The 11,098-nt window shown below is 26.5% G+C and overlaps 1 protein-coding gene across 1 annotated transcript; it reads left to right on the top strand.

The window, feature by feature from the left end:
• Nucleotides 1-2,012: 2,012 nt before the first annotated feature.
• On the top strand, nucleotides 2,013-6,461 carry LOC112758323 (protein WALLS ARE THIN 1). Its single transcript, XM_025806961.3, has 6 exons — nucleotides 2,013-2,373; nucleotides 2,716-2,778; nucleotides 2,862-2,978; nucleotides 3,765-4,176; nucleotides 5,036-5,187; nucleotides 5,865-6,461. Exons 1-6 carry the CDS (start codon nucleotides 2,159-2,161, stop codon nucleotides 6,064-6,066), a joined length of 1,161 nt encoding a protein of 386 aa, XP_025662746.1. The 5' UTR covers nucleotides 2,013-2,158; the 3' UTR covers nucleotides 6,067-6,461.
• The last annotated feature ends 4,637 nt before the right edge of the window (nucleotides 6,462-11,098 follow it).

An 11,098-nucleotide genomic window follows, 5' to 3' on the forward strand; every position in this document is an offset into this window, starting at 1 on the left:
ATTCTAAAATTCGTGACTATTTTAATGTAGTTGTAATATATCAATCACTATTAATTATATTATTGAGGGTATATATCCTAATTTTGATTTTAAAAAAAAAATATTGTGAAAAAGGGTTATGGAAGCAAGTAGCTATTGTAGGGTAACAGCGTCCATAAGGTGTGGTGGGGTTTAGAGGCAACCACCTCCACTCGTGTGGGTTATCTATAGATGACGGCAAGGTTCTACCAAAAACATGACGATAAAATTCGTTATGTATCTATACATCTAATTATATATATATATATCTTCATAATTGGATGTTAGTATTGGAAGGCATTACATGAAAAATAACACAATATACTTTATCCAAAATTAAAATTATATTAAATAATATTAAACTCGTTATCCATTTAGTTAGAAAAATCAACAATATTTCAACTCAATCTACAAACAACGAACTCTCCGCTAATTAATTTTCATAAGGGGAATGAAGTTGCATAATGCACTAATATAAACTTAAATGAGTATATTCTACTACAAATGTAATGTGAGTAAGTCAAGTACTATAAAACGTAGATATTAATTTGTATTAAAAAAAATCCACTTAGATAAAGACGCTTAAAACGTCTTTTTTTAAAAATATTTTTAAATAATTAAAATTTAATATATATAATTGATTAAACTATGTTATTTTTATCAAAATTAGATCAGATAAATTGATTTGGCTAAAAAATCGACAAATTATACTTTAAATCGGTCTAAATTAATATTTTTTTATAAAAAATAATTACAATATTTCTATTATAAAAAATAACTAAAATATTCTTATATATATATATATATATATATATATATATATATATATATATATATTTTAAGAATCCTAAATTCTAATTATTTTCTTTTCTTTTCTTTGTGTCGTTATAGGGCTAGAATTTAGGATTTTTAAAATTAAAAAATATATAATAAAAATATTTTAGTCATTTTTTATATAAGATTATTGTAGTCATTTTTTATAAAAAAGAATATTAATTTAAATCAGTTCAAGATTTGGTTTATTGATTTTTTGACCAAATCAATTTGTCTGATCTAATTTTGACAAAAATAATATAATTTAATCAATTATATATATTAAATTTTAGTTAATAAGAAACATCTTTATAAAAAAAAACGTTTTAAACATCTTTATCGGAGTGTCTCCCTTAAAAAAATTGTGGCTCATAATTTTTAAATTAAAAAATAAAAATCCTAACTCACAATTTTTTAAATTCAAAATATAAATCATAACTAACAATTTGTTTTTTTTTTAATATTGTTTAATAAAATTGTCACTCACGATTTTACTTTTTCAATAAAACACTGTATCAACAAAATTAATCAAAACTTGCCCATATTTTTACAAATCACACCCTAGAGTCCAATATAATAAAGAAAAGAGTAGCCACAATTCTCATTGCAAAATCCCAACTAGAATTGTGATATTTTAGCCCCATAGCTAGCTAATCTCTTTGGAGCATTGTTAAATGGAACTAATCTCTTTGTCCTCAAACACACACCTCTTAGCCCCTATAGCTATAATCCTATAGATAGTCCTATACTCCCTTTTCTATTTAGGAAACATTTCAAGTGCATCGAGAAGTACCGGTGCACCAATTGTTTTAACCGTTGATTTTAATTAATATATATTATATATATTTTTTATAATTCAGATCAACGGATAAAACAACTGGTGTACCGGTACTCCCAGTACACTTAAAATGTTTCCATATAATATATATTTTGCAAAAATATTTAACCCAAGTGCGGTTAGGGTTGTCTTGTCAGCCAAAGGGTTGGATTGGCAAAGAATGTGGGAGACAACTAAAAAACATTTCTAAAGCTACCAACACACTCCAACAGTTGCCACAATTTTTTTAGGGTTTTTGTGGGCCATACCCTAATTTCATTCCTTCTATTCAACACACACACCTTTCCCCCTTCTTCACACTCCTCACTATATTTATATCTCCCACTTCTTCCACATTCTCTTCACCACTGCCTACCCTTAATTTCTTTTGCTAAACCAAAAAAAATAAAAAATAAAAAATTAGAGGCTATATATATAGAGCTATTAGACCCGTCTTCTTCCAATCAATTATATTTGGTCAATATAATTAAGAAGGGTATATTCATAATTATGGGTGATTCAGGATCTTCTAAGAGAATGTGGTGCTCAGTGCCAGAAAAGTTTCAGCTGCATGGAGCAATGTTGGCACTTCAATTTGGATATGCTGGCTTCCATGTTGTTTCAAGGGCTGCCCTTAACATGGGAGTTAGCAAGCTTGTTTTTCCAGTTTATAGAAACATCATTGCTTTGCTTCTCCTTCTTCCCTTTGCATACTTCTTGGAAAAGTTAGTATTATTATTATTAATTATTATTCCTTTAACAAAGTTTTTACTATTATTCCTATAAGTATACACTACTAGAATCCTTCGCATTAGCGACAGATTTATTTACTTACATCTGTCGCTAATTATAGACGGATATAATTATCAAAAAATCCGTCGCTAATGCAAAAATATAATAGTAATATTTAATTAGAACATTTTAAATTTAATAATGTTTATTATTAATTAATTAAAATTTGTCGTTCGAGACATTTTTATGAAAAGATACATTTATTTGTTGTATATTTTTGTACACATTAATAAAAAATATATAGAGTGGCTAAATTGTTTTTTTCTTTTGTTCAGGAAGGAGAGGCCAGCGATGACACTGAACTTCCTAGGCCAGTTCTTTGTTCTGGCACTTGTCGGGTATATATAATTAATAATTAATAATTATATTATTTAAGATAATGCTAGTGATTTGATAACATGATTTTGTATTAATGAAACAGGATTACAGCAAATCAAGGTTTCTATTTGCTTGGGTTGGAGAACACATCACCTACCTTCGCTTCAGCAATACAGAACTCTGTTCCAGCCATTACATTTCTCATGGCTGCCATACTCAGGCAATTAAGCTAATTAAACACTTAATTAATCATTCAATTATTAATTTTTGGTATTAATTAACAATAATGATGATACTATAATTCGGTTATGTTAGATAGGGGTGAGCACGAGTAGCGGGTACCCGATTCCGTCCGAATCCGAACCGAACCAATTAAATTGGTTCTGAAATCAACGGGTAATCGGGTCCAACTCGAACCAAACTTATGACTTTTGTTAGTGATTGGTTCCGGTATCGGTTTTGAGGGTGTGGAACCCGAACCAACCCACGAACTCGATCATATATTAATTAAATAAAAACAATAAAAATATATATGGATTTTCCATTAGACAATGATTATTCATTATTAATATGTTTGGATTTTAATGAGTTTAGTTTTTAATGTATTTGGTGTTTAACATGTTTGGATTATTTCTATTGATGTTACATATTTATTATACTTATTAAATTTTTAAGATAAAAATTTGATTTTTTTTTAATGAATTTCAAAGTCATCGGGTACCCAATTACCCGAACCGAACCAATCCGTTCTTAATCGGTTTGGTTTAGTTCGGATATATATACAAAAAAATGTAAATCCAAATCAAACCAAACTAATTATATTTTGATCGATTCGGTTCTAATTTTACTATAAACCCGAACCAAACTGACCTGTTCTCACCCCTAATGTTAGAAAGACAAAAAAAAATCAGCAAGAACTTGTCTTATTTAACATTCATTAAGGTAAATTATGACTGTTTTTGACTAATTTATTTTGGTTACCAAATTATTTTCGTTATAATTTCAGGATTGAACAAGTGAGACTAAACAGAAAAGATGGAATATCGAAAGTAGTTGGAACAATCCTATGTGTAATTGGTGCAACAGTGATCACACTCTACAAGGGTCCAACAATATACTCTCCAAAACCATCAACAACATTATTATTAACAACAAGATCAACATTAATGGATCCAGTTGATGAGGGCAAAAACTGGACCCTAGGGTGCATTTACCTAATTGGACATTGTTTGTCATGGTCTGGTTGGCTTGTGTTGCAAGCACCTGTTCTTAAGAAATACCCTGCAAGGCTCTCTGTCACTTCATACACTTGCTTCTTTGGATTATTGCAATTCATTCTCATTGCTCTCATTTTTGAAAGAGATTATCAAGCTTGGCTTTTCCATTCTGGTGCTGAAGCCTTCACTATTCTATATGCGGTATAATATAATATTTTTTTTAATTAGGGTAAAGTATATTTTTTGTCCCTAAAATTTGGCAAATGTTTCAAAAATACTCCTAAATTTTATTTTGTTTCAATTTTGTCCCAAAAGTTTTCGATTTGCATCAAGTATACCCTCGACGGCTAAATTTTCAAAAAATTTAAGATTAATTTAACAATGATGCATAGAAATTATGCTTGATTTGCTTGTATTGAGGGTTGTTCTTATGAAATTGTTATTGAATTGGTCTTAAACTTTTTAAAAAATTAGCCGTCAGGGGTATATTTGATGCAAATCGAAAATTTTTGGGATAAAATTGAAACAAAATAAAACTTAGGGTTATTTTTGAAACTTTTGTCAAACTTTAGGGACAAAAAGTATACTTTACCCTTTTAATTATTTTTGATGCACTGTATAACGTTTTACATAATATTCGTCTTTCTTCACGCTATTAATATAAAAAGTACTGTAATTAAATGTACGTATAAAATTATTTTACACTACAATACATTAAAATTAAATTATTAATTTTAATACATTAATTATATTCATACGTTTAAATAATTTTTTAAATAATAAATTTAAAAATTAGTTACGTATATGTATGATTGATAATTCTGTGTACAATGTATTTACACTATTCACTCTATTAATAACATTGGAACTTTTAATTTTTGTCATTAAATTTTAATTTTTATAAAATATCTATTTGTTGATTTTAGTTAATTTCTATAATCTTTTCAGTTTTTGGTTCTTCTTGCCATGAAATAATTTATTCCAAAAATGTAAACAGTTAGATAAAAATAAATAAATAAATAATTAAAATTATTAATAGCTTAATTAATTTATATAACAGGGAGTGGTGGCATCAGGAATTGCATTCGCTGTACAAATATGGTGCATTGATAGAGGGGGCCCTGTGTTCGTTGCTGTGTATCAACCTGTTCAGACTTTTGTTGTTGCAATCATGGCTTCCTTTGCTCTTGGAGAAGAGTTTTACTTGGGAGGGTAATTCTCAACTCTTTAATTAATTACTCTCTTTTAATTTTATTATGCTTTAGTTACTCTTTTAGTCTCTGTAATTTTACTAAATTTTTAATTAGGTTTCTATATTTTTTAGTTAGATTTCTACACTACTTTTAATTTTGTAATTAGGTTATTTTCATGTTAAAAACATTAAAATTAACAGAATATTTTTTTTTTTAAAATACATGCGACCAAAGATCTAATTAGGTTTTTAATTATGAATAACTTCAATTTCTGAAAAAATATTCAATTAATTCTAATGTTTATTATACTAGAAAAGACCTAATTATCAAATAAAAAGTAGTGTAAGAACCTAATTGAAAAAAAAAATAAAAATCTAATTACAAATTTAATAAAACTATAGGGACCAATAGAATCAGTAAACATTTAATTATTTAAGAAAAATTTCAAGTATATCGGGAACACCAGTGATCCAGTTATTTTAACTGTTGATCTGAATTATAAAAAATATATATAATATATATTAATTAAAATCAACGGTTAAAACAATTAGAACACTGATATTTTCGGTACACTTAAAATTTTTCCAATTATTTATAGATACATTTCTCTCTTCGTCTTCATTTCCATTTTGATCTTTAAATATTTAAATGATGATATCATCTAATTAAGATTGTGAATAATTTTGATATATATAGGATCATTGGGGCAGTGCTAATTGTGGTTGGACTCTACCTAGTTTTGTGGGGTAAAAGTGAAGAGAAGAGGATTGCACAACTTGCAATTGCATCAAATAATATTAATGGAGATCATGGCATTATTAGGGCTTCAAGTCATGCCAAAGCATCATCACTCACTCAGCCACTAATCCTCCCTTCATCAACTGACAATCATGTTTAATTAACTTCATCAACAAAACCCTAATCTCTTCATCAATTAAACCACATCATTTTCTTGGAACCTAAGAAGAAGAAGAAGATGCTACTAGCTAGCACCTTAATTATGTCAAGAAGTTTGTGTGTGTTTTGTGTTTTTTTTTTTTTTTTTTTTCATCCTTCCTCTCCATTTTGGTTTTTGTTTTATTTTATTTTCCTTTTTTTGGTTAATTTAAATATTATAATGTTTTGTTAGTAGGTTATCATTTAGAAGTATATTTTATGGGGATGATTATTGTTGTAATGGAGCATGTCACTTGAAGTGGGGCCATCGAGCCTGAAAATCCCATATGGCTTTTTTATAAAAAATGTTACTTTACGGTTTGATTAAGGAAATAAATTGTTTATTGTTTTATAATATACATATGATCATTTTAGTATAATTATATTATGATAATTACGATAATTATAATATTTTTTTATTATTAAACAACGTTCTTTAAAAAATATTATTAAAAAAATATTATCAAAATATATAAAAAAATTTACAACTTTAATTTTAACAATATTTACATCTGTTTAATTACTTTCCGAGAAATACTTAATATAAAAATATAAATTCCATTAGTATCCGATCCAATCTACCAATATAATAAATAATATATGATTCAATAATATGTAGTTTTTTATATAAAATTAGTATAAATAAGTACATAATATAACTTTTAGTTTAATTATTCATGATCACTGCCTGGATTCCATAATGGGGCAAAATCTAGCACATATAACCAAAGCAGTATAGAGTGTTGGAAATGTGATGCAAGTAAGAAAAAGAAAATGCTAGAAATTATAAGTGTGTGCTTTAGAAATGGCCGACCATATGTAACCGCATGAACTCTAGAGGATTAATTCGTTTTTATTATCCTTCACACATATCTAATTATTATATATACTTTCACATAATAATAATAATAATAATAATAATAATAATAATAATAATAATAATAATAATAATAATAATAATAATAATAATAATAATAATAATAATAATAATAGAAAATACCATTCTCCTCTCCTGCGAGACACTAAAATGACACTTCCATCTCTTCTATTTATAAAATGTATATTCCCATTCCTTATAACTTTTAAAAAACTTCCTCTTTAATCCATTTTAAATTTTTTGTATTAATTAATGTTAACTTTATTCATTTTTCAAGAAAAAATAAATTATTTTTTATAAAAATATCCTTTATCAAAAATTTTATTTTTTATCATTAAATTTTTCTTACCAAAATACTCTTTGATAAATTATTTTTTATTGATTAAATTGTATTTTTATCAAAATATTTTTAAAAGAATTTAATAATTAATTTTTTTCTAAGATACCCTTCAATAATTTTTTAATTATTAAATTATAATTTTACCAAAATTTTCGTTAACAATTTTTTTTATATTTTACTATTAATTTTTCAATATCAATATATATTATTTTAACATTAAATAAAAAATCTTAGTAAGATTATTTTTTAATATAAATATATATTAATTATTATACATATTAATAATAGTAAAGTTTTTTTATTTAATGTTAAAATAATATATATTGATATCGAAAAATTAATAGTAAAATATAAAAATAATTGTTAATAAAAATTTTGGTAAAATTATAATTTAATAATTAAAAATTTTTTGGAGGATATCTTAGAAACAAATAATTTAATTATTAATTTTTTTAAAAAATATTTTGGTAAAAATACAATTTAATTAATAAAAAAATAATTTATTAAAAAATATTTTGCTAAACAAAATTTAATAACAAAAAATAAAATTTTTGCTAAAGAATATTTTTGTAAAAAATAATTTATTTTTTCTTGAAAATAGATAAAGTTAACATTAGTTAACACAAAAAAATTTAAAATAGATTAAAGATGAGGTTTTTTAAAAGTTATAAGGGAGCGGAATATATATTTTATAAATAGAGGAGATGGGAGTGTTATTTTAACATCTCGCAGAGAAGGGGAGTGGGTATTTTCTCTAATAATAATAATAATAATAATAATAATAATAATAATAAACCAAGTCTGATATTTTTCATTTGGATCAAAATAGGTATTTAGAGATAAAGTAAATTAAATTAAATATGTTGATTAATTAAGTATAGTTTCTGTGAATAAATTATATAAAACCTTATGTTAATACTTCTTGATAGTTTTTCACCTATAATAATTGTTCTTTCATATTTTAGTAAGATATGCTACACTTGTGTGCATGTGCTAAATTTTGATTAATTAGACACATAAGAAAGTATCAAAGATAAGAGACAATAATATTTATCGCTCTAATTAAAGCTAGATAGTGATCAACTTTGTATTGTGTTTTGCTAGTAGTTATTACTACCTACAAGAAGACATTAATATAAACGCTAACAATGAGCTAAATGGCAAGGAAATAAGGACCAATATATATAATTCCAAGGGGATACAATCCAATATTAATATTTGTCTATATATTAATTAAATATTTGTAAAGACAATGACAAGTTGACAAAGTTCTAGGTGAAAAATTCAAGTATATTCAGCTAATAATTAAAGTTCCCATGATCATATCATTAAAGGCCGATATAAATCATTAGGATACCCATCATCATGTATCTCAAGTTAATTTTTTTGTTGTTGGATTAAGTACTTATTATTATAAAAATTATAGTTATTAATAAGCTAAATCGTCACTATAAGATATCGCTTTTTTGTGATGTTTTTTTTTTCCGATTTAAATTTCCTCCCAAAATTTCAAAATTGTATCTAAAATAGAAAATTGCACTCATTATAAATGCCATGTATCAAAATATTAAGCTCACCAAATTTTATAAGTAACTAGTTAATTCATTTATTCTCTTAAGTAAGTATTAATGTCCGAATTTCGTTAATACATGCAACAATTCATTAGTTAACGATAAATTTTTGGTTTAATTACTCTGTTGGTTCTTATAGTTTCGTGAAATTTTTAATTAGGTCCTTATACTTTTTTTTCTTTTTAATTGGGTCCCTTCACTAATTTTTTTTTTCAATTAAATCCTTCTTAGTAGTAATTACCTTAATTTTATAGAGATCTAACTAAAAAAAAAAGAATTGGTATAGTGACCTAAATAAAAGAAAAAAAAAGTGTAGGGACCTAATTAAAAAAAAAAATTGGTGCAATGATTCAATTAAAAGAAAAAAAGTATAGAGACCTAATTGAAAATTTTGCGAAACTATAGGAATCAATAAAGTAATTAAACATAAATTTTTTAATAAAAGTCAGATCTATAACAGATTAGTTTGCCAAGTTAAAAAATACTGTGAGAAACAATTAACAATGTTAACATTAAACTTACATCTGGTTATTTTTTGAAGGAAAATCTACTTTATTGGGATGATATTTAATTGGTGCTTTTTCTTTTCTGGTGAAACCCAATAATGGCATATTTTTATCTTTTGCTTTACTAGCTGTATGCAAACTTGAAATAGGTGATAAAACTGTTAGGGAAGAATCTTAAAAATATTGATTATGTTCTTGTTCATATATATTAAAATGTTTAAATTTAAATTACTAAGATAAAACCATACAAAAAGATTTACCATGGTGAGCATAATAATAGTTATGGTGCATTCTTGAGGCGAGGCGGAATCACTTTAATTATTTCTTACTTAATTATGAGAATATTGTTTCTGTATTTGTTCCTTTGACAATCTTGTGGATTGATTTTTGACTCGGATCATCGTTGCCATGCACAAAAGGTTACATTCTTTAATTAGTCATAATTTTGTTATGAGATTTATTATGCAAGCTGAATATTGTAGTTTCAACTTTATAATTTTCAAAAACAATTAATTATTGTATTTTTTATTGTGAAAAATTAATAAAAATTTGTTTAAAAATGGATTTACCAGCTGCTAAAAAGGGCACTGAAGACTTTGATTTTTATGTTGAATAGAACTTGAGGATAAGAGTCTTACGTATCCAATTCAATAGCTCCTCTAAAAAAATGATGATGGTAATTTTGAGCTGATTCTTATGAAAAGTTAGGAACAGGTTCATCTTTAATGATAACGTATCAACTAGTGTGGAATAGATAATGGCGTCGACTTTGAAGCTGCAGAAGGAGTTTCAACAAATTCCCAATTTCTAATTGATGAACACTTTACTCTTTTATTAGATTATTATATGATGTTACATCTATAGTAAAGCGTTAGGAGTCTTTCGTTTCTTTTGTTTATTTCATATATAAACGCCTATATTTCTTTGCTTTCATGAATGAAATTATCTAACTTTAAAAAAAAAAAAAAGACCGAACATTGTAACATTTTTTATAATTTATTATTAAAATATCACTAAAAATGAAGAAGAAGGCATCAGCTATCATCAAATTGGATTTCCAGAAAACCTATGATAGAGTCAAATGGAATTTTGTTGACATTGTGCTAGAAAAGATGAGGTTCGGTAGAAGATGGAGGGCATGGATTACAGAGTGCATTAGATCAGCTTCTATATCTGTGATGGTTAATGGGGCTCCTTCCAAGCCGTTCAAGATGGAAAGAGAGCTTCGACAAGGCGACCCGTTATCACCTTTTCTTTTCGTCCTCGTTGTAGATGTGCTGAACAGGATGATAAGTGAGGCGGTAAGAAACAGAAGGATAGCTCCTCTATTAGTAGGCAGGGACAATGTAGAACTATCTCACCTCCAGTTTGCTGATGATACCATCTTGTTCTGCCCACCAGAGGAAGAGACAGTCAGAAACTACAAGAGATTTCTGAGGTGTTTTGAGGTCATGTCGGAATTGAGTATCAACTTCGACAAGTCTAGTTTGATACCAGTAAATTGCAGTCAGGAGTGGGCCAATCAAATGTGCAGGTTGTTAGGATGTCAGGCGGCAAATCTACCAGTAAAATATTTGGGAATTAATCTAGGTGCGAACCCCAGGCTGGTAAAAACGTGGAAGCCAGTAATAGATAAGGTGGAGGAAAAACTAAGTTTGTGGAAAGCAAAGGTACTAAGCAAAGCCGGAAAGCTGGATAGT

Source organism: Arachis hypogaea, chromosome 16 (genome assembly GCF_003086295.3).
Source record: "Arachis hypogaea cultivar Tifrunner chromosome 16, arahy.Tifrunner.gnm2.J5K5, whole genome shotgun sequence".
NCBI lineage: Eukaryota > Viridiplantae > Streptophyta > Magnoliopsida > Fabales > Fabaceae > Arachis > Arachis hypogaea.